Raw genomic sequence first — 25,307 nt, 5'->3', positions numbered from 1 at the left:
GCAGCAAATATGTGCTTCTTTTACCGATATACTTGGCACTGCACTTACTCGTGGCCGTAGCAAGACACCTGTCACGTTTGAAATCAATCGGATGAACGGTTCGAGAGATATGCGAATAACAGACAGACAGACAGATGTTGACACAATTTCACCTCAAATTTCACATGAAAAACCTCATAATGTAGAGATTGGAATAACTGAAAGTCTGATTTATTTCATTCATTTAGTTTTCAGTGACTTATTTGTTACCAAATAATTTGTATTGGTCATTTAACAACTGTTCATTTCATATTCTGTCCTTTTAATCAGCACATTTTCATCTGTTTCTGGAGGGTTGTCTACTTTTGATCTCCTTTTTTTGGAATTCATTGACCAACACTGAATGTTTTCATCTATCTAGGTACAAACAACAGTCTTACCTGCCTAGAAGACGGTCTGTGGTCCTTCCCTGAGGCTCTTTGTGAGCTTCGTTGCCCAGCCCCTCCACCTGTACCCAATGCTGTGCTTCAGACTAAGCGCTGCAATGAGACAGGCCTCAAAGTGGGCACACTCTGCAAGTACAAGTGCAAACCAGGCTACCATGTCACCAACAAACCTAAGAGGTAAAGAAAGAAAAATAAACTGTTGTGGTTGATTTATTTGGTCTATCAGACTTCATCAGAAAATATTTCCATTCGAAATAAAGACCTGGAATCAGTTCCATGTAAATTATATTTATTTAAAAAACTTCCACCAAACCTCACAAATCCACAACTATAAATGCTAATCTTCTCCTATCTCTTCAGGCGTGCATTTAAGCGCCAGTGCACAGAGGATGGCAGCTGGTTAGAGGGGGCATGCGAGCCAGTGACTTGTGATCCCCCGCCTCCCATCTTTCATGGCTCCTATCACTGTAGCGATGGCTTCCGCTTTGACAGTGTCTGCAAACTCAACTGCTCTGATCCTGTCGGTAATACTGCTATCGCCGCCACAGGAGGCTCTGCCCATACGGTGAGGCTGCTGCACGCTCCATGCAAGCAGGTCTGTCCATCTCTTTCCTCTCTTTCTATCCTTGTTTTACCTATGTGCTTGTCTCCTTTTTGTCATGTGTATAAAAAGTTGACATTCTCTCTTCTTCTATCCTCTACACATCCTTGCTTTTCATCACTTTTTGTGTTGATAGCACATGAGTACAGAATAATATAATGAAAATTAATATAATTATTTAACCCTTGTGCCTCACTAAGGACATTTTTGGCTTTTCATTTTTTTAATTTTCTTGATAATGTGGACTGTTTTTGCATATGGCATAAAATTCTCCAAGGGTATTCTTTTCTTGTCTTTTTAAAAATGTCAATAAATCACTTATAACAGGTCTATAATTCACTGTGTAGACAAAATAGTTCCTCTAAGATCCGTAGTGACAAAAATATCCCCATTCAAACCCATTATAATATATTTTTTGAGCCCCTCTGCCAAAACATGACTCTTTCATACATTGCTGTGTTCTGGGCTGTCATTTTGGAGTCCGGACTTCAAAATTGTAGTTTTTTTTGTTTTTCACGAGATGACGTCATTTTGCTGTATTTTGTCTATGCGAGAATACAATGTAGTGTTCCTCAGTCCTACTCGTCCTGTATTATGAAGCACAGTAAACCAGTGAAACATGTGGTTGCATCTGGGGAATTCTCCCATAGGAAAAATACAGCTAAATAATGTTAACTACAATTTTGAAGCCTGCACTCCAAAATGACAGCCCAGGACACAGGAATGCATGAAAGAGTCATATTTTGGCAGGGGGATCAACAAATGTAGTTTGAATGGGTTTCAATGGGGACATCGTTGTCCCTAAGGATCCCAGAGGGAGTTTTCTTTTTTTGTTTGTTTTCTTTTTTTTAAAAACCTGACACTGCACAAAAAATAATAATGCATCAAAATCAATGTTGCTACTAATCATTGACATCTCCCAGACTGTGATAATCCCCCCTGTAATAATTCACTTTGCATTTAGTATATGGAATATAATTCACTTTTTGTGGGGGGTTTTTCATTTAAAAAATAACCTGTTGTTATATGTAAACAAACTGGCATTTTAGGGGTTAAAATCCTGAAAATGAATAAATATTTGATATTTATTATCAGGACTGATATTGGTTTAAAAAATAATTCATTGAAAGTGGAAAATAATATTAATTTTTAAAAATTTTCTGGCAGTCTTTTTGACACAGACATGTTTGTCCCTAAGGAACTCTAAGGAACACTTCTTTTAAGTGAGGCACAAGGGTAAACAGACAATCCGTGTTTCATTTATTGGATATTTAGCTCCCAGATCTACACTCTTGTGTAATATATAGGAATATATACTTATGATAGCTGATGATAAGATGCTGAATTAATGAGTGAAAAAACCCCAAAACACTCACTATCCTCACCATGTTTTACCAGATACTTGTTACACTGCCCTCACTGTCTGAATGCTTGTCTCTTGATGCCTGTTTCTCTCCCTGTCTCCCTTAGCCCTACTCAATTTGACGCCATGCTAATTAGATTGCTATTGATTTCCAGAATAGTCCTGCCGCCACAGACTTCTGAAATGTATACACCTTTTAATCTGTTCTGCCTCTCAGGCGTTGTGGGTTGGATGCCTGATAAAAAATGGATTGTATTTCCCCCTTTGCAACTAGATGCCATCTCAGTGTCCTTGGTCTAGCAGTGTTTGTGTGTCGATGTGTGTGCATAAATATTTATATATCAATATATGTGTTATTTTCAGGGCACTGCAGGGTCCAATTTGATCCGCTGTAGGAAGGATGGAAACTGGACAGGGTCGTTTAGCTTATGCCCACACAGCAAAGGCCAGTGTTCTTTACCTCAAAACCTCCATTATAGCCTGCAGTACTCATGCAAGCGAGGACACGGCATAGGTCTGTACGCACAAATGTATTGTTACATAATTACAATTCTGTCATGTTCCATTGTTCCTATTACCCACTGCTTTTGATAAGTGTACTATTATTCCTGATTGTTTACATTACTCATTTCTTTTCAGTTTGTACTGCTTATAATCATTTAATTTGTTCCTAATGAGAATGAACAAAATCTTTAAACCACAGTTATGTAACCTAGCACTTTGAATATCACACAGTGTCACAGTCACTTGAATGTGATGGAGGGGAAGGGAGGAATCAGTGCTAAAAGATTTGCATTGACTTGAAAGATCTTTGATCTAGCTGTGGTTTCAGTTTTCGGTCTCTCTCCCTCACACACACACACACACACACACACACACAGGTGAGGAGTGTGAGCTGACGTGCAGAGAGAGTAACAACGACGTGGTGATCCTCCCTAGCAACATGACAGTAGAAAGTGTACTTAAGGAGCACTGGAGGAACCCGCACAAAGTCAAGGTGAGTTGCGTTTGTGTCCGCCTCACAGCTCTGACAGACGCACTTCACAAAGTTCTGTGATCCACAACCCTTCTGTAAGGAATTTCACGTTTAGTGTCTACATCCTGGCGCTATCACCCACAATGCAAAATGCCATCTTGTGCCTGTCTTTGTGCCTAATGCCATGCAGATTTTGTCTTAGAAGCAAGCTAACCATTCAGTAATTTTTAGCCTAGTTTTGATTCAAAGTGCAAAAACATGCTGTCCGCTTGCATACCCGCCTTTAATATGGCATTAAATGTTGTCCCAATACTCACTAAAACAAGTTATCATGCCACTTTTAACATTCAATTTATCTTGTCATGCTACCAGAAATAACATGATGAAGAAAAAGGTTGGAGGTTAGAGGTTATACTGACAGAGGTCATTAAAAAGAGGCCTGTGTACCATGTCCCTTTGGGGGTGCCACTCACACAGCAATGGTGTTGTTTGGGACTTTTATGAAGCTTGTGGATGGGGTCAACAGGTGGAGGTAGTGACAAGGAATGTGTGTGTGTGTGTGTGTGTGTGTGTGTGTGTGTGTGTGTGTGTGTGTGTGTGTGTGTGTGTGTGTGTGTGTGTGTGTGTGTGTGTGTGTGTGTGTGTGTGTGTGTGTGTGGTAGCGTACTAGACTACACCTACTCTTCTAATTTTACTATAATAAACTGCTATATATGACATTCAGGCCTCATTGTTCTCTGCTCAGGATGCCATCATTTCACTATATCTTTATATAGAAAATAGTTGTTTGCTGACATCTAGTAATGTCATATATTGTACCTTTAATGTCAATGATGTTCAGTTTGTTTCTAGTGTTTATCAGCTATGTCCTTTAAGCTTTAGTGTCAGAGGAGGACACTAAGGAGGTTTTGTAATTAGAGAAAGAGAAAAGTGAAGCTACGGCCGAGTTTAGGAACACATTGTGTTTCTTGCTGTATTTTTTCCCCTACAACTCCTTTTGTTTTGTTTTAGAGTCACACTGAGTCAGCAGCTTTGTGTGGTGGCTGTTGAGAGAGGGATGGGTCGGACCACATGGACATGAAATGATCTGTTTTTCATGGATTTGTGTAATTGATATGATTTGTGCTCAGTGGTAATTTTAGACTCGAGGCTATATAGTTTGGGGCAGTGGATTCCATAAGAGAAGTCAGAATAGAAGGTGTGAAAGTGAGGGTTTCAGGGAGGGTGAATGTTTTTTAGAGGAGGTCAGCGCACCATGGTTAGGAGTCTTGGTGAAGATAACATTTTTGCAGGTGGTATGCACTGTTGCATGTCTCGTGTTTTTCTTGTGCCATTACCTGTCCTAATAGCTATGTGTGTTGATGTATGTAGGTATTGCAAGGATGGTCAGACATACGCTCACACGCACATGCCCAAGCACATAAGCTCCACCTTTATTCAATAGTAAACATAATAATTACAGACACACTAATGCAGAGCAGACAGAAATCAATCACAAAGACTGGCACTAAAATATGGCTAGGTGATCCTTTATGGTTCACCTTGATAGCGCTCCTCAATTAATTCCAACAACAGCAATATAGATGCAACAGAAAAAGCAATAAATTCCCAAGGACTAATCAAAACAGATGAATATGGTTGAGATACATTATAAGATAAAAAAAAAAAACAGAGAGCAGGAGAAAATGCACAGGACTTTTTGGAAATGGTATTAAGAAACAAGACCAGGAGTAGATTGCTGTGGTCGAGAAAGAAATCAATCATTGCAATGGCAAATTGTAGTAACAGTAGGAGTTTAGTAGATAGGGTTAGATATCATAACATAGTACTTCTAAACTCCCCTCTTGGATGGGATTCTTCATACAGTGTCCACAAAATAATCCATGTCCCCAAAATACACTTTCTAGTTCTACTTTGCTGAGTCGGAGGTTAATGTTACTCACCTTAATAAGCAATGATGATTTATTGCCTTTAAACCAGTTGTATTTCGGTTCTTAGTATGACCCACTTAGAATTCTCTCCTGCTTCTCTACCTCCACATCCTCCTCTTCTTTTTCCTGTCCCTCTATATCTGACGATTCTGTGCCCCCAGCACCCTCCTCCCCCTTTACCAGCAAAATTACCCTGTCAGGCTTGCTGTGGAATTAGTCATTTTCTATATGACATGACCTCGTCTGTGGTGGCGCTGAGATAGGGATCTATTTTTATGTGGTATCAGCGCCCCAGGGAGGCTTCAGAGGGTGAGGATCCCATACGTAGTGAGGGTGAGGCCAGGCCACGATCATGGATTATCATGATTTACGGCCTTGCTGAGAGAGGGAAAAAAAAGAGTGAGAGTGAGAAAATTAGAGAGAGGGGAAGAGAAGGAGTTTCTGGGTGACATCATCATAGCCAAGAACAAGAAAGAGAGAATAAAAGTACAGTAGTTGCAAAAAGTTTCGGTTCTAAGAAAAAATAATGTGCTTAATCTTCCGCTATATAAGGACATAGCATCACTTTCCTCACCACTGAACACACAGTAGACACCACAGACGTCCCTGCATTCTGCTCCTCTGCACCACATATGAGTAGTAGAAGTGTTGCTCCTGTAGCTCCCAGCTGTACTCAGATGCTATGTTGTTTTTTCTCTCCACCTTCAACCTCCCATCTTTCTTTTTTGAATTGATTTGCTGACAACACTGAAATGAAAAATACCTTAGTTTGCAACAACAAAAGAAAAGCACGTCAACTTTGTGAGATATTGGGACACGGGGTCTGAGAAATGGACTATCTGAGGTCAGCCAGTCCTTTGCTGTGGATGGCACTTTTGATCATGCACACTACTATGCAAGTCTGGTGACAACACAATTATGCTGTTAACAAAACCTTTCTCTGACTGCTGGCTTTAGTAAACTCATATACAACTGTCCCTATTACACACACACACACGCACACACACACACACACACACACACACACACACACACACACACACACACACACACACACACACACACACACACACACACACACACACACACACACACATACACAAAATATGAAGACATGCTCACATACCAGAGTCATGTGAACATATGCACTGTCATGGTACTACACATTACATGAACACATTTGTACATGCAGGTACACATTCTGTGCATGCTGATGCCCACCTCCCCTGAGCATAAATGTTCTCTGTTGCATTTCAAAGAAGAGCACAGTGGGAGAACAGGATGGGATTCCACACATTCTGCAAAGATATTTGAGAACATTTCTGCTCTATACCTCTTATCTCTTTCTCTGTCTCTCTCTCTTTCTTTCTCTCAACTCTTTGCTCTCCAGGGGCCATGACTTAGTAATGAAAAACACCCTTTTTTATCAAGTTATATATTGTCAAAATCAATTGTTCAGCTTTGTTCTAAGGTGAAGAAAGGTCAGTGTAAATCAAAGAAGGCTTCACAATGAAAGTGTGTGTGTGTGTGTGTGTGTGTGTTTGTTTGTGTGTGTGTTTGTGTGTGTGTGTGTGTGTGTGTGTTTGTCTGTGTGTGTCTGTGTGTGCGCATGCTTAAAAGGTGCCCCATGACTTTAGTTAGAGTTAGTCTTATGTGGATTGAATTGCAGTTAAAAAGAACAAAGTCTGCACAAAGCTGTTCAAATGCTGCATGTATGATAAGGAAAAAATATACAGACCAAGCTATGTTTCCACAGTTTGAATGCACTAGTATTTATTCATTAATTCAATTTTTTTTATCTTACAGAGTATTGTCTGTACAATGGGACTGAAGTGGTATCCACACCCAGAATTGCTCCACTGCATCAAGGGATGTGAGGTATGGGCTTGTCTTAAATCTTTTTTTCCCCTCAATATGTAGTGTATTAGTCTCATCTATCACATGTGACTTTAATACTTTAATTCTTCCATGTTGATTCATCTTAGATACATGAAGTGCATGTACAGAAAGCTTACTTTAACTATACGGTGTGCCGAGAAATTTGCCTGATACAAATACTTGCCAGATTTGGGTATAGACTTGTTGTGTTCAATACTATGCGCTACTTTCATGGTGAATATACAGTACATACAAATGCAAATACAATCACACAAAATGAAATACAAAAGACATACAGATGGACATGCTTAATACACGCACACAAAAAGTTTTATTAGCTTTATACAAATCACTAGTTTAATAACCTCCAAATGTAGTTTCATGAAACTTTACTTATAGTTATTTCATTTTACTTGTAGTTTAGAGATTAAACAGACCGCATACTGGCAGATATAGGACAAGTAAAACACTTAGATCAGCCTGTAGGTGAAGGCTGAACCTCTTGTCAGAATATTTGAATTTACAAGTCTTAGCATACTTCCAGGTCGGCCTGAGGTCATGTGCTCATGGGCTAAAACTGTCTTTCCTCTAAAAATGTTGCATTCACATGTGAAGGAATTCCACTCCACTGCATGGAAGGATGATGTCATCGGCTCAGTTTAGGCCAGTTGGATAACCTGATTGGTAACCCAAGTGGAGAGGGTGGGGCCAACCCTATAAATCACCTTATTGGAGTGTTTTGTGCAGTGAATAGTTTATGGTGTCCTCAGTTTGATTTACAGGTCTGGCCCACTAAGGGCTTAAAAAGTCACATTGAAAGATGAGGGAAATTTAATGTATCAGATTCATCAGCAAATTTATCCAGAGACTTCTAAAAGGCCGTGGAATGCACAAGAGAAAACTACCACCAGAACAAAGGATTTCTTCACTAATTCATCTTTATCAATTATTTTGAAGATCAACTTGATTTATAGCTGTTTTGTATATGGCACTTTCCTCTCTGTGTGTTTTTGTCTAGTTGACATGCTCTCTCTCCATATATATGTATAGCCATTCATGGGAGACAACTACTGTGATTCAGTAAACAACAGAGCCTTCTGTAACTATGATGGAGGAGACTGCTGCCAATCCACTGTCAAGACCAAGAAGGTTAGTGTCATGCTTGTACCTCAAAATAAACATCACCTTTCAGACAAAGAGATGATGCTGGATTTGGTACTGGTCACACTGATCAAAAGTCAATGTTTGCTCCCCAACTCTGGAGTCGCACACAGTTTAGGAATAAATCCCACTTCCCACATATGAGTGTTTTCTCTTTTATGCTTAACACACATGGATTTCATTTACTTTCTCATTATTGTGCATTAATTCGAGGTTTCATGTTGCCTTTATCAAGCCTTTCCATTTATAAATAATAATTTCAACACATAGAAGGCATGTATTATTGAGATAACAAATAAATACACTGTTGAAAACGGCTGTATTTCAGGTCTTGGACGATCTCTAAAGAGATTCTTCCCTCCTTTGCCTTGTGTCCAACCTTAGATTACTGGTAGACAGATTACTAATTCCACATCCAAGAGAGTGGGAGTTTTCAGACTTCATCAATGGTCTTTTTTCTGTGGTGTTCAATTTCCTCGTGTGTAATACAGCATCTATATTTGTATTTTTGTACCTGTATTCGTGAAGTTTTCCACTACTCAAAAGGTGGGCAGTAATTTTAACCCAATTTATATGTTACAGAGTATACAATGAGTGTCTTGACTATAAGAACTTGCCATACTGTTTACTTCATTTTAAGATTAAACACTATATATTTTTAAAAATCTGTCAACACTCAACTAGCCGTGTCACATTTCACAGAATTAAGCTGCGCATGTCAGAAAGTTTGGTCATCCCTGTGGTACTAACTCTCTTAATTCAGGGAGGTACTTTGTCTGGCTCATTCTAGCCAGCTGGCAAGGGGTCTGATTGGAAGTGTATTGTAGCTTCTGTGCTGCAGCATCTGCTTCTCTGGCCTGGCCTCTTTCTGTGAATCTGGCAGGGGACTTTTCTTGTACTCCTGGCATATTCATCTGTATGTCTGGCTGGATTTATATTGCAGTCTATGTGTCTCACTGGCTGTGTCAGTGTGTCTGACTGGAGAGCCTCTTCATTTCCTCTTTTGGGACATACAAGGCACATCTCACCATCTTCCAGAGTACAATCAAAGATCCCGTGATTGCTTCCGGTCTACTTTCAAAGAATTTATTTGCGGACTTTCGAGTCCTGAGTCATGAAGACAGAAATAATCTGCAACAGTATTTTTCTGGAGACACCTTATTTATTACAGTATTTGTTCCATATGTAAACCTTTATCTGCCAGTCTTCTGTCAATGGGATAATCAAGGCATGGCCCTCACTAGAGCAATAAGGTTTTCAATCAGCACTGTTACGTCTTTTTTGAATACCAATGAGAAGAGTATGTCTATTACTATAATGATGATGTGGGGCAACACCATGACCCTGCATGTGTATAAATGGCTAACTAAAGCAATGGGGGGAGAAGAAGAGGCCTTTGACTTAAGTAAAAGTAGCAATACTGAACATGCCATTACAGTAAAAGTCCTACTTTCACAATCTTCCATAAGTAAAACTACAGTACTACTAGTTGCAAAAAGTACTTAAATTATAAATTTTTTTCCAATTATGCAAAATGGCCCCATATCAGGGTTGCACCTAATTCTTATTTTCATTATTGATTAAAATATTGAATATTGTATCGATTAGTTGATTAATCACTAAAAGTAGTGAAAAATTTGCATTCACAATTTCTCAGAGGCCACTGTGACATCTTCAATTTGCTTGTTGTGTTTGACAGACAGTTTAAAATGTCAAGATATTCAATAATTGTCACATTTGAGAAGGGGAAACAGCAACAACTCAAATGTTTGGCATTTTTTGCTTAAAAATGAATGAATAACAATTGACCAATTATCAAAACAGTTGCTGATTAATTGTCTTACAATTGGCTTATTGATTAATCAACTAATCATAGCAACGCTACTTCTTGCAGTGTTATATTTATAAAATAAATCCAGTGCCTGTAAAAAGTTTAACATCCCTTGGGATCAACATTGAATTTAAATTAGGCTTTTTTGACACCAATCAACAGAACAAATACCCTCTAATATCAAAGCTATAGCAGATAAATAAAATAATGAAAAAATAATATTTACACATTTTAAAAAATACATTGGTTGTCCATGTACAATTTAGATTTGATTTAGAAGTAACCAACAACTAAAGTTATCAAATAAATGTGCAGTAAATAGTGCAAAATTTCCCACTGAAATGTACTGGATAAAAAGTATAAAACTGCGTGAAGTGGAAACACTCAACGTAAAGTACCTCAAAACTGTCCTCAAGTACAGTACTATACTTAGTTACGCTGCATCACTGTACTAAAGTATATAAGTAAAGGAGACCATCAAGGAGCCTCAAGCAAGTGAGGTTTTGTGCACTGTATTCATACAGCATGAACAAAGTTTGAATATACCGCAAATTGTGTATTATAGATTTAAATGTAGGCTAGAAGGTAGGCATACTTATTAATTACCAACCTGAACCCCTAAAGTTCCGTGAAACGGTCTCTATGCTGTTATAAAGCTTCTTGTGTCTATCCCATGTGCAGTTTTGACTATAGTCTGCCAGTGGTTATTAGAAATAATGAGTAATAAAACCACAAAAATAAAAAATAATGAGTGAAGTAATATTTTCTGACAATCTACAGTGAAACATGACAGACTGATCCAAGTAAATTATGAAGAAGGCTGATTTGTGCAGGGTTAAGATCACTGATATGTTTTGCAATGATCACAAATTACTGGATGTCAGGTTAAAAAAAAAAAGTTCTGAAGAAATAGAGTCTAAAAGGCCAAATAACAGTTTTTCATATATCTGCTACTCAGCTATAAACATATATTACCCACCTCCTACTGAAAAGAGGTTCAGAGGTTTTGATGATTTGATGATTTTTTTTTGTCCTTTATTCATAACTTCAGTATGAAGTTCAATAGCAGCAGGAAAGTCAGTGAGCAGCTCGCTGGGAAGTGACCTCACTCCTGAAGTGGTTTCACTGCTGTTGATTGACGCTATCTCATCTCTGCATCTTCTGGCCTCAATCCAGTCCAGGGACTCAGCCAAAACTTGCATAACTCACTTTTACTGAGAGACCCCAAAGGGAGGATAGACTCCATTGAATTACTTCAGCAACGAGGGAAGGAGTTGGGTGAGAAGAGGTTTGCTCTCTTCTGGGTCTTGTTTGAGTTAGTTCTTATGTTTTACATCAAAAGGAGGCATGGTCAGTTTGACTGAAAATCTTTTGTTTGGGCATAAGTGCAATGAAATGAAATGCCTTTAATGTTTCTTGACATTCTGGTCAAAAAGGGGCTAGGATGAGCCCCCCCCCCCGCGCGAACAAAACAACAACAACCACAAATCAAAACAAAAATAATAGATAAATAGATAAATAAAGTAATTTACAATGCATGGAGTAGTACATGCATGTACATACATGTAGTGCTCTAAATGGAACTGCTTTCCTGCGCATGCACAGTGGTGTCTGCTTTACACGGAACTACTCTCTGGAGATTGAAAATATGATTACCGTTGTTAGTCTTTGGAGACATTTCCAAACTCTTCATAATGAACTAACATGTCATCCATTGCAGCAGTGTTGGCTCATTGACGTGTTTTGAATAGTTTCTGAAAAACAAAAGAGGTCTACAGCACAGAGGAGTAAGATACCATATCAGGATTTGGATACACACACAGTACTTGTAAATAGGATCAATTCATTGTTGGTTTGGCTCACCACATGAGATTTGTTGACATGAAGAAAAACACAGAAAATTGCCAGCCTTAAACTTTCTACTTTCAGCAGATGAATGTGAAAACAGGCTTCTAAGTCTTAAACTCTGCACACACAGTACTAGTCAAAAGTTTGAACACACCTTAACATTTACTTGAATGAGAAGTATGTGCACACTTTTGACTGGTGCTGTACATCATACTGCACAGTGGAGCTCAAGCATCTAAGTGAAATAAGAAAAACACATTTTTAAATAGAGGTGGACTTAAATTAATTTATAATAATGTAATTTTATAACATTTAAGTAGTTATAATGCATTTGTGTACTCTGACTCAATATTAAAGGACTCAAATCTGGATTGAAAAAACTTTCTTTGGGACATCCCTAACTGAAACAAGGTTATTTTCAGTGGGTGGCCTCAGTATTATAAAGTAAGTGGATCAATCTAGGCTCAAGAACTCCAGACCGCTTGCCCAAATCCTACTTGAAGGCATTTTGCCCTGGCATTATATGAAGAAAACAGTCTGGACGGTGTTTTCCACTTCTAGGTCCACTGGAAATGATTCAGAAAGATACGAAAAATTGCTCTGAAATAGCCAATGATAATTTGATTTATCAGCTGCCAGAAGCAAGGGTCAATGAAGGTTATTGTGGGTGAGAAACAAAAAGGAAACACTAAGGAATGAAACCGATTTGGGAAATTGATATGGGAGCTGAGGAAAAGCAAGATGTTTGATATAATCCCTTTGGATTGTTAGTTTGTAAATCCATTGCCTAATTAATGCTGTTTGCTTGCGTACACATGTAGCCTAATGCTTTGGCTCATATACACATAGGCTATTTCCATGAAACTCAAATTAACCTAAATATGCGTTTTAAATTACTTGCCAGACAATCTTCTCGACAACTTTATGTTGTTTTTTATTGCATTACTTTGATTTTTTTTTTTTTCGTCCACATTTAAATTTTCTCCATATTTATTTTCGTTCTGGTACTTGTGCTTGGTTAGGCATTTGGATTTAGTTGTTTATTCCTCTTGGGCAAAACTTATCCTCATAGTCATCCCTATTTGATCATCTCAGTCAAAACAGAAACAGGGTATTTTGCACCTGATTCTGATTTTCCCCAAGCTGAACACATGCGTGGCAGGCAACCAAGGACGCAGTTGCATAAAAACCTCTAAAACAAAACAAAATGACACAATATATGACAAAAGGAATCTGTAACTCATTTATGACAGTCCTTCTAGTCAGAGGTGGTGAATAATAGACTTGATGGGTGACAAAGGCAGCCAGTGTTTTCCTCTTTAACGGGAAGTCAGTGTTTTTGTCGAGACCACAAGTGAAGACTTTGTCCCAACTTGTTTAATTGTTCTTTAACGCAGTTTGTTGTCACAGAATTTGTTGTCTGCGTCATAGAAGGGATCATTCCATGTCAAGTATGATCATTTATTGCTTGTTCTAATATTTATTTTATACACAGATATTGTGTCATCATTACTATATCTTTAACAGGTCTGCTCACCTAAGAACACATTACTAGTTTCAATGAATGTTGAAATATGCATTTATAAACTTATAGTTTGGCCTGGATTGCATGCATTTATTTGGTAAAGTTTGATAAATGACTCCATCAAACACCTAAAATATTAGTGTCTGATTATAAAAAAACACTCACATTTAGAGGTAAAGTAAAAGATACCTAAGTGTTCTAGAAACCATAGATCTATAGCCTGATCTGCTCTCTCAAATGGACATAAATGAAAAACACCTGCATTTAAACAGCGTAGTGTATTTAAATTAACAGTCTGGTGATATTTTATAGTATATTTTTTTATGATTGTCAATAAATCCCAAGGAGAGAAAAAAAGCAATAAAATGAATAAAAATGAAAGTATATATTTATGACCAGTTTTTAAAGATTTACATCTTTAGTAGGAATAAATGGGCTTTGGGCTGAATGCCTAAGACAGGTTTGAAAAGTCATGAAGTTAAAAATAATATTTTTGGTTTGGTCGTTTAGTGCTTGTCTTTTTGTTTTTTTGTTTGTTTGTTTGTTTTTTTGACAATTCAAATATTGTAAAAATATTATCAGCCATACCTATTTAACACATCTTAGTCATATTATTGGTTTCAAATTCGATAAAGGTTTAAAATTATTCAATCACTCATTCAGTTTTTCTACTACTCATTCACAGTGTCTATTTCTCACTCTCACTCTCACTCTCACTCTCACTCTCACTCACACTCACACTCACACTCACACTCACACTCACACTCACACTCACACTCACACTCACACTCACACTCACACTCACACTCACACTCACACAACCATACAGCTCATGAACGGACACGCCAAACACAAGTAAAAAACGTCTGGTGAATCAATGGGAATCTTGCTCAGTGTATATCCCCAGTGTGTTGTGACACAGTGCGTGAGAACAGTGATGTTACGCCTTCTATAAAACCACACACAGACACACACCTATTATTTGATACCTCATCCAAAATCGTATACCCTTCCCCCCTGATCTTCACTAATGAGGTGAAAAAAATTAATAGGACCAAAAATAAATTTTACATCAGACTATTTTCCCCTAATCATCTAGTCTCACAGCAAATTGTCCAAAGGTTAAATAATTCTTCCTTTGCCTCATTTGTTCATTTATTTATTTATTTAAAAAAGCTCATACCATCATTATGTCTTATGTCCACTGAGATATAACACTGCTGAAACATCTGCTAACCCCTCCTTAGCAGATGATGCTTCAGTGACTTCTTCACAGCAGCTGCATGATTGTTTATAACTGTTTCCCAACATCAAACACAATTTTGCACAAATATGAAATGATTCAACAGTTTAATATGAAAAATCATAATTTTAGGAATGTAATAAAATTTCTTCCAGATACAACTATTGAGCAATTTCTACTTTTTCCAAACTAGTTTGAACTTTTGTAGGAATTAGGTTATTATCAATTATTAAAGTTTTCCAGATTCCTCCTACTTGTCAACTCAGTGTTTCATCCAGACCAAAAAAGGAGCACTATTGTGAAAACCAATGAAACTCAGCTCATTTACTTTTTCTCCCCTTCCCAGCAAATGCAGCTCTTGCCTTGTATTTTGGTAAAGATTTGTGTATTAAGGAGTTCTGGACGACTTGCTGTGTATTATTCCACAGGAGCTTTGAAGGTGCAAGGACTGGCTGCACGTAAGGTCACCACAGGATCTCCCCTTAATAGTTGCAAGCTGTTGGCTGGATTTGGAGAGGCAGGGAGGAGAGGAGGCAGGGGTATGGAGTTTGCCTTTGTGAGGGTTGCCTGCGCAAGACCCTTTTTGTACCCCCCCCCCCCCCCCCCCCCACACACACACACACACACACACACACACGCACGCACGCACACGCACCCCCCTTGGTTGGAAGGAATTCCTTTCTTGGATCTTGCAGCAGTATGCAGAGGGCACCGATTATATAGTTATATGGCTTGGCCCCTCCAAAACAACTTTTTCTAAATGTGTCTGTATGTTTTTCTGTCTGCGTTGGTGGTGGGGTCTTGGGATCCCTCCCAGTCACTCAACCCTGTTTACAACTCTCAGTCTGGCACAAGTATGCTCAATACGTGACTTGCAATGTGTCATGATTGATGTTTGTGTCTAAACTGATGGTCCGTGATAACCACCACTGACCACTTACCTCTCTGTCTCTGTTGGTTTCAAGTAGAAAAAAAACCTTTGCTTCCTTTCAAAAAAAGATGCAAATGTAATTTTCTTTACTGGGTTTTGGCTGTTAGCAAATTTACATTTAAAGGGGACATATTATGCACATTTACAGGTCTATATTTTTAAACTGTGGATCTACTGGAATATCTTTTCATTATTTAGTTTGAAAAACACATTTAACTCATACTGACTCTTTACACAGGCCCTCAGTTCAGCCTCTGTCTGTAATTGGCTGTTTAGCTTCTGCCTCTTTAAGGTCCTACCAATGAGCACAATCGTTTCTGATTGGTTAGCAACTAGAAGCTACTTCTAGCAACTATGTAAACAAACAGTAGTAGTGGAATTTCAATTCTTTCTCTTACTCTTTACTCGAAACTTCTCAAATACATCAGCGCATGTTCAAGTCAAAATCCCACCCAAAATATGAGAGTGGACAACGCAAACAACACTTGAAAAAAAATCATAGAAACAAAGGCTACAGAACAGATGGCTGTTTATGGGCATGCGCAACAAGCTGTCATCAACCCATTTTCAAAGTAGAAAAAACATTAAAAATTAAGTGTTTAGAACAGGCCGAAGCCTGGACTTTTGACTTGCAGTTCTGCATACGTTAACCTCAAGTTTTGGAACTTTAACCATGTTTACCATAGACATCTAACATAATAACACTATATAAACAACATCAAATCACAAAAGCATGATATGTTCCCTTTAACGCATTCCTACAAAATCCACAATTTCGAACAGACTTCATCTTTTCCAGCTGCTATGGATAGATAGATGTTTATCAGTTGGGGATAATATTAATTCCTATTTCTCAACATTTGAAAGCCTTTAATCTTCTGCTTTAACGTGTTCTATATCAATTATTCACATAACTGGATGCCAAAAGCACATGCCATCAACAACCCCTTATTTTTTAAACATCTGAGGGCAGCTAAGTTGACTTTCCTGTTGCCAAAACTCTGCCAGGGCAATTAAAGGGAAGGAAAGGGCCGGGGCACAGATAGGGGTAGGCGCCCGCACATGCAGCAGGGGGATTTCTTGGTCACGGCATTGAGAGTTGCTTTTTTACCTTCTTACTTTCAAGGAGAAAGTAAGAAGGTAAAAAAGCAAAGGTAAAAAAGTAAGGTTGATGGTGGAGGCGCAAAATACATTTAGCTGGAAGGGGAAGGAAGGGTAATGTGAAGGGTGGAGCAGGGTTTTTCTACACAGCTGAGCAAAGGTAGTTACACACCAGTGGGGACACACTCCCCACATTTTTTTATCGTTTTAGCTGTTAGTGGATGCCAAGTGCTTGCACTTATTTTGCCAAACACAGTTAATGTGTTCTTTTGCTCTTAAGTTGCCCTTTCTCCTTTCTAACCTCATCTGTTAAAACTTACTTCTTTCTCTGTTTCTTTCCGTCTCTCATTTAGACTTATCTATTCAAGTTTTGTCCATATAGTTGACATGTCCAAGTGATGGACCGGTCATGCAAAAGTGTCAGGAATCATGACACTGAGTCTAGCATGAGTTTGTTGGAGTACGGGCTAAAATTTGTGTTCCTTTCATTAACATGGTTTGGTTTGTCTCCGACTCATGTGAACAAAATCATTATTTTTTTTATTGATATATGTACATATTCATCTACATGAAAACATTCCTATAACACAAAAGAGGTATTGTGATCCCCTTAGATGTCTCTTGATATAATTTGAAGACTGAGAAAATGTCACTAAGTATCATTCAATCTGATAACCATTGCTACCTACTAATGAACAGTGTGTTATGTTTCTCTAAATGTAAGGTCAGCCAGTTACCGTTTTCCCTGTCTTGTGCCTCTTAAACACCTTCTTTCCTTTAAGCACAGGCTGACATGTACATACTGCACACACAGAAATGAGAGGAACTCTGTGTTATTTTGACCTGTTCCTGAGATGGAAGGATGGGGCTCTGACAAGGTCTGCGTTCTTTAGAAGGGCTTTCATGTTGCAGTTAGTGGGTGTCCTCCCCCAGCCCTCCTCTAGCCCTGGGACATGGGGCAGCATGAGGGCCCCCAGGCCCACAAGGCCAGCCAGTCCCATTTCCCAGCCACCCTGAGAGAACCTCAAGTCAGGGCCAGATGTGGCAGCTGGCCCAGCCACCCTGGAGGTCAAGGTCAAAGGAAACCATGTCAAATTTGCCACCCACCATCATTCTCTAGATAGAGAGATAAACAGAAGTGGCCTCGGAGGGGAGGTGAGGTGTAGAGGGGAAGTGGGAGGGTTAGTTGGGAAGTGTGCTGCAAGAGCGAGGAGTAATAACCTAAGGAGAACTAAGAGAGTCTGAAAGGAGACAAAGTGAAAGTGTGAAATTGAGAGATAGTGTAATTAAACTAGGAAAGGGTCAGGTAGGAGCGAGGAGCCCTGTGCTCTTGGCTTCAAAATGCCACAGAGGAAACACACGTGAGTCACGCGGTTGACAGCTGTTTATGAAGTGTGTCCAGCCCTGGGCTTGTAAAGTCATCATATGTAGGTCTCATTTTCTCAGAGGAGTCAGGGCACTGCCCACTCCCCACCTGGCCCTCACATTAGGAACACCCCCCCACACAAACAACTTATTTTATACCCCATTTCAAAGGGGAGCCTGCGTCACTGCTCCTCAGTGACTAGCATGCTCCCCCATGTCATTCCACAGGCTGGCTGTCTGATTCTCACAAACTACTGGTGGTGTTTCCTGTTTGTAGCATTTAACACCAACTGTACCTGCTTTCATTTAAGGCATTTACTTTACACTGGTACCCAGAGCAACATAAGAGACTAACTTCAGCAACATACTCTTGTTTATATATATGTATTATTATTATGGCTATAGCCACTATGATTTAATCTAACATTGTATCAAATGACATAATGTCAGAGGTGTCACTTGTAGTGATGAACATACAAAGAATTATCACTTGAATCTGCGGCTCCCCTCAGCTTTATGGGGGTTAATAACTAGTTTCAGCTCAATGTTTAGCTGTCAAGCCTGCAAGTGTACTGTTTCTCATCTCTCACAAAGCATTGTTTTTGGCCACAGAAGGCAGCTGCTTTCATAGAAAAAAGCTCTAAAAAATCCAACATCAAACAGCAGGAAAACAGTTAGCGACTACCTGGTGAGCATAGTGGAGCATTTAGCAGCTAAAGAGCCATATATTTCCCCAGGAATTGATAGAGAACAAAGACGGTGCTAAAAGAGGGAATATTGGACTTGCATTCACCAGGTGGACAGAAATATGACTCCAAATGAATGATAATGTTGTTCCATAACTGCTGGAGGTGTATATAAGCAACTGTTTTCCAAAAAGTTTTCCATATTAACTGAAAAAGTTATAATATGAAAGTATTGTGTTCAGAACATGTTTCTGCTGTTAATGCAGGTTTAAGGGTTTTATGTTTTAAGTTAACAGATCCTCAAATGTATTAGTGTATATTTCAAAAACTACATACAGGTGTAAATGTCATATTTAGAAAAATAAATTTAAACTGAATAAATAGGCTATATACTTTTTGCCACACAACACTGTAGACTTTTTTCTCCAATGCTGAGGAACAACACATTTTTAGATGCATGAGGACATTATTAAATCTAGATGAATAGCAGTTCAAATGGATATGCTACTTTTAAGAAATCATACTTTGTCTGAAAATCAGTAAACAGTAACCCTTCATTAAGCATCCTATCACAGCTCACAATGAGATTACCTTTAATATCCAGCATAACAAGAAGAACTTGGATTTAATAATGTTAAGTCAGTCAGTCAGAAAGTGAGTCAGCTTCGAAGTCCCATTCCTTGGTACTTCTTAGTCATTCTTTTCTAATGCATTCAGTAATTACCTGACTTACCCTCCCAGATAGAATTAGCTGATGATGCAATTTGTTTGATGGCATTACAGTAGTAGTATGGGTAATTATACAGCAGCTACTCCATATTCAGACACTCCCCTGGAAACAAGTAGCAGCCACATAACTCTCATTAATAGTATTGAACTAATAGCTGTCTTTGGCATGAGCTAGACTGTCAACTTAGTATTGGTTTTGGTTTCAGTGGCCAGTATTGTTGATACATTTATATTGTATACTAGGATCCATTGTGCAAAAAAAGCAATACCACGTAACCGTAATAAGAAAAAAATGACACCGGCAACAGGCCCCAACAGATTGATCTGATAAGTCACCAGGGTACATATGCAGACATGCTGTTGATCTGCTAGCCACCTTCCATGACTTGGACCACATGTGGTCCTTGTTTGTCCTAGGGATGGGGGACACATTTTGTGTACCCGAACAGCTGAAGCAGGCCCCCCAAGAGGTGTGCAGACAAGGCTGCAGCAGCTGGTGCTGGTGATGCATTTCCAACGTTAACCACTGACGTCAAACCCCCGGGGCAGTGGCCACTGATCTTTCCGGTTCTATTTTCAGATATTTGACTTTGACATCAGAGTAATGGAGGAATTGGGATATCAATTGTTCTGATTTTCTGAGACTGTGCTACATTTCTATGAATGCCGAATGTGCCACCATTTTTGACCTCAATGATACACATTACATGCAATATAAGTGTATGAAATGTAAGATACCAACAGTACTAAAGGTTCATGCTGTGTTAATTGTTTAGCTCTGAGTTCTGGTACACTTTGTTCACAAAGTTTGTGTATCCAATACAAAAATGAGACAAATAATCTAACGAGAACCATGCCATTTTAATTTCAAACTTGTTTGATATCTGCGAGAATCTGGACCACATCAGCTATGAGGAAAGAGAAAGAGAAAGAACAATATGTATGTTTGTGTGAGTGAAGACAGAGACATTGATCACATTGCAAATTGTTCCTTTGAGGCAACAAATCAGGTAGTTTTGCCAGATAGAATTCATACCTCTTGATTTGAAATTTAAAGTTATTGTGGATGAGAACCACCTTTGACAACCCAATAACCCAATATGCGTTTTGATTACATGCACTGATTGAGCCAATGGCTTATAGAGTTACATGCAATTACATGTTATAAATGTGAGCATTTTTGTTTCTCCCGCTCAGGTGATTCCATTCCCCATGTCCTGTGACACACGGGATGAGTGCTCCTGTCGGGATCCCAACGCTATTGAGAACAGAAAGGATAAACACGTCCATTCCCTGGGGTGACCAACCTGTGCAGGGACCTCTGTTCAATGTCCCAGGACCCTTGCTCCAACACAACACAGCCAGAGTGGCCGAGATAGACCCCCCTCCTTCATCCTCTTCTCGGCCTCCAAGTTCCTGCACATGCTGCTTAACAGGCATACCTCTCCATCCATACTGCAACCCCAACCAGCTGAAATGCGTCCACCACCACATCACAGAAAGATCTAGAAAAGAGGGATGGGACTCATGAGACTCCATGGAAAACTTCATTTCTCAGCTAAAAAGGAAAGTAAACCCCCTGCAATACCATCATTAAAAAACCCAATAAAAAACATATACAGCAAGGAGGAAAAAATACATGAAACAGACATTTTTGAGAGAATAAGAAAAAGAAAAAAGTAAACAAAAACATAACCAAGCCTAGGTAGCATGCCTTTTGTTCAGTTATGTGCTGGCTTCAGTGTGACCTTGCTCTACAATCACATGATTGAACCAAAGGTAAATCAAAATGTGCAAATGGGGGATTGTGTTGTTGTTGGATCTATGATTTGCAAATATGAAGGAAATTAAGACAAATATTAAAAAAATAATCCTTAGACACTTTGAGGGTGTGTCCACCACCGTTTTGGAGGGGCTAGAAGTTTGTGCTTACATCATTCCTGGTTTCAAACTGGTCAGACAGTCTGTATCTCTGTCCTTTTCAGTAAACATGTGTTCCTTCATAGGCACATCAGAGGCTATAAAAGTTATACCTAGCTTGGTGGGGAATCATACAGCCATATTGTTATGTTTCAAGCCACAGATTTAACACAAAAAGCCAAAATGAAACACACAATAGACACGGAAATTGTCAGATAATTGTTGACCAACCACAGAAACAATTTTCTTTCAGGCAAAATACTGAATGCATATTTAAAAACCTTTTTAGCATGGCTTCTGCTACTGTGTTTGCTGCTACTCGCCATCTTCACATTCTAATATCTAATAGGGTTTGACAGCTTTGTCTGCCTTGCTGCTTACAGTACCTCTTTACAGCATTCATTCACTCTTGCTTGATAGTACACATACCGTCAGCTCACATGAATACAGAATACATGTCGATTACACCACATATGAAATGCACTAAGAACCCCAGAACCTCACTTGTTATTCCCATCCATCCCAGCTGCCCAAGAAACATATTACATACATTGACCACGACGAAGAATGTCATCAATAACACCTCACTTTGGGTTGGGGTGATTTTAGTTTCAGTTTGAACTCCTCCCTCATGGCGCTTGATGAGAACTTTGTTACTTAAAGCACTGATTCAAAATGTTTAAACTGAAAATAAAATGACCCGAGCCCTGTTCAGAATGTAGTCAATACGTGTCAGGAGTCTGTGGCTTTTTTGATCACACAGTACAGCACAGCACAGCACAGTCACTCAATAGTACAGACATAAAGGGCTGGATATAGGCCATGACTCTCCATGAGAATGCGTATAGGTGGAACGAGACCACATCTTGACACATGCTAACACACACAAACACGCACAAATAATACACACATCTCTTTCGTTCTCTCCCTTCCCAGTCATATTGGACTCTCAGCTGTAGCTCTACAGGCAACAACGTTGTAAATGAAAATGACATTTGGATGTATATGTCAACACAGCATTTTGCAGTCACAATATGATCGAAGGTCCCTTAGATTCTCTGCTGGGTCTAGTGTTTAGGTAATTCATTTAACAGTTATGTTTGTCTCTGCAGTAAAAAGTGCACTTGGCTGTTCTGCACTTTTCAGTATTGTGAACTTGGGTGTCCTTCCCCACCAATGAACTTTATTAGATTATATGGCTGCTACCATTGCTTTGTACTTTGTTATTCTTCATTCCAGACACATATACACTAGTTTTTTTTCTAATGCACATTTGATAATGAAGGCTGCTTGGCATATTGGTCCAAATTTTGCTGCTCTAATTTGGCTGCAAGCATAATTGTGGTTACAATCAGCATGATTGTGACTTTTCATTTCATCTGGGCCAATGGCACGGTCCCTCTGACTCATATTAGGCTGCTACAGATCATTCTCATCAGTAGGGGAATCATGATACACAGCAAGCTGTACAAGTGGCAACATAAGATCAATTTCATGTCATAAAAACAACTTAAACAAAACCACAATATACAGAGAAGGTTAAAAGGTATTATTTTCCACCAAATACAAACAAAAAATAAAAATAAAAAAAAATATTAAAAAAATCATGTAAATATTACTATATGTTCTTTATGGACAGGAGCGTTGAAATGTTTTTAGGTTTTTTTTTGTTTTTTTAGTTTCATGTATTTCATTTTTACAACATGTCATATTTAATCAGTGTTTGTATAATTGACCTCAGTTACTGCACTTTTTAGTTGCCATGTAAGAAGAAAAAGTATATCTTTCAAAAATGTTTAGAAGCTGCTATTGTCAGAATGGTGATCTGAAACAAACTGTATGATATTCAGTCATTTGACTCCCTGTGTTGCTATTAGCTTTCCCTTCGTTTGTGTTTTATTTGTATCACACACTAGATGCTCCTCTCCAACCTAAACTGACTTTGCATTCGATGTTGTCATTTAAGTAGTGAGGTATTGTCACTATGAACCATATATCCACCCCATCCGTTGTCCATAGAGGCTTCAAATCCCCCCAAAATAGGGTACACACCAATACATTTTATGTATAAAACATTGTCACATATTTAAGGTCTGGCTTGACTGCAAATTTGTTTGTCTTTTGTTTTGCCCTGATGTTTGTGTAATACATCATCTTAGGTTAAAGGTGTAAATGTTGGCAGAGAAACCAAGAGATGTCAAAGGAGAAGGAAAGCTTAAATGAAGAAATCCCTATTAAAAAGGGACTATTGAGAGACTTTGTAACTTTTATGAAATATGAAACTTTGTAAGGACGTTCTAACGGCTACATCATCTTCAAAGATTGCATTTAACACTTTATATGAAAAAAATATATAGCCCTGGTAAAAAAAACTTGTATTATGTTGATATTATAAAATGATATGTAATATTAGTACTCCAGATACTGCTGCTTTATGTAGAACTGTTACCAGTGGGGAGAGAATGACCTGCAATCACTACACTATACCAATGACATGCAGTACTGTGGTTCATCATCTGCCATTGAGGTCACTGGAAAGCCATTCCAGCCATTTGAATGGATGAATCCAAAATCTGTCATTGGATCCTTCCTTTCATTCTATAAATTGAGTTATAACCGTTTGTTGCTTCCACCTACTTTGACTAACTTAGAAATATCCTCCTGAATGATTACTTGTATCATCAGCCAATGTCTGGATACAACAACTGATTGTTATTGCTATCAGAAAGGGATACAGGCTACAGAATGTGACTGCATGTCAACTTGAAAAATGATATTCTTAACATTGGAGAAGGTACCCATAAGCCATAGCTAATCAAGATATTCATGGAAGGAAATATAAGATTGCGCATTGGATGAGGACATCACCTCTCTACTGTAGTCATCACAGGATCCCTTGCTGTACCTCATGCCTGTAATGTTTGCTGCTTCTATATTTTTGGTATTTTAGTGACATTTTTGCGTCTCATAACAATGGTGTAAATAGTAGAACTATTTATTGAGAGTGTTATACTTTTTTAAGTTATATTTAATGTCCATGTAAGTTATTTTTTACATTGTTCTTACAAAACATTATCGGTTGTGAGTCAAAATTGTCATTTTGTCTCTGTCATCACAATCTGTTGGGATCATTGCTGTCAAGCATTGATCAGACATAGAGTACACTTCAGGCCCGCAACCACAAACTTGTCTCATTGGTCATTAAGTGTAGATGGACACTGCTTGCATCCAATGAGGATTCACCACATGTGTAAATGTTGCTGATGCAGTGTATCTTTTTTCCCCCTTTAAAACCAGAATGTAAAGTTTTTTTTTTCTTCATTTGCTTATTTTCTTTTAAATGCACACAGCCAGACATACAAAGAGTTGTGGACAAAAGAACCAATTATATAATGGTCAAGTACATAAATCCATACTATAGCAAACTATGTTTTGAGAGCCAGTGTAAGGCACAAGGAATATATGTACACGGCCGGCTGAGGGCAGGAGAAAATGGACAAGTGGCAAAGAGAGGCATCAAAATGAAGGAAAATAAGGAGAGGAGGTCAGAAGGCAGACGATTGTGCCCCAGATAGAGTGTTCTTGGATGGGGTAAAAGTAGAAGGTGGGCAAGGAGAGAGGCAGGGATGGGTGGGCTGCTTTTCCTGGCCTGTCTAGGTATTTGTCCAGGTGTGAAAATGTGTACTCACAGAGGCTGCCCCTGGACCAGGGGTTGCCAGCACTGACTGGCAACAAGCCGAGGCCAGTGAGTCAGAGTTTCTCCTGGGGGTGGCAGCCATCCCTCTCTGGGACT

General features: G+C 38.7%; 1 protein-coding gene across 1 annotated transcript in view; it reads left to right on the top strand.

The window, feature by feature from the left end:
• The window catches only part of pappaa (pregnancy-associated plasma protein A, pappalysin 1a), an 86,455-nt gene extending 65,559 nt beyond the window's left edge, over positions 1-20,896 (top strand). The window contains exons 16-22 of the mRNA XM_062434717.1: positions 401-602; positions 786-1,020; positions 2,753-2,903; positions 3,271-3,386; positions 7,103-7,174; positions 8,225-8,323; positions 20,792-20,896. Coding sequence (XP_062290701.1) covers positions 401-602; positions 786-1,020; positions 2,753-2,903; positions 3,271-3,386; positions 7,103-7,174; positions 8,225-8,323; positions 20,792-20,896 — 980 coding nt within the window. The remainder of the gene's footprint in view (positions 1-400; positions 603-785; positions 1,021-2,752; positions 2,904-3,270; positions 3,387-7,102; positions 7,175-8,224; positions 8,324-20,791) is intronic.
• The last annotated feature ends 4,411 nt before the right edge of the window (positions 20,897-25,307 follow it).

Source organism: Scomber scombrus, chromosome 15, assembly GCF_963691925.1.
Source record: "Scomber scombrus chromosome 15, fScoSco1.1, whole genome shotgun sequence".
NCBI classification, from domain to species: Eukaryota; Metazoa; Chordata; class Actinopteri; order Scombriformes; family Scombridae; genus Scomber; species Scomber scombrus.
The sequence above is the reverse complement of the archived record's forward strand: the minus strand, read 5'-3'. Positions and strand labels throughout refer to the sequence as shown.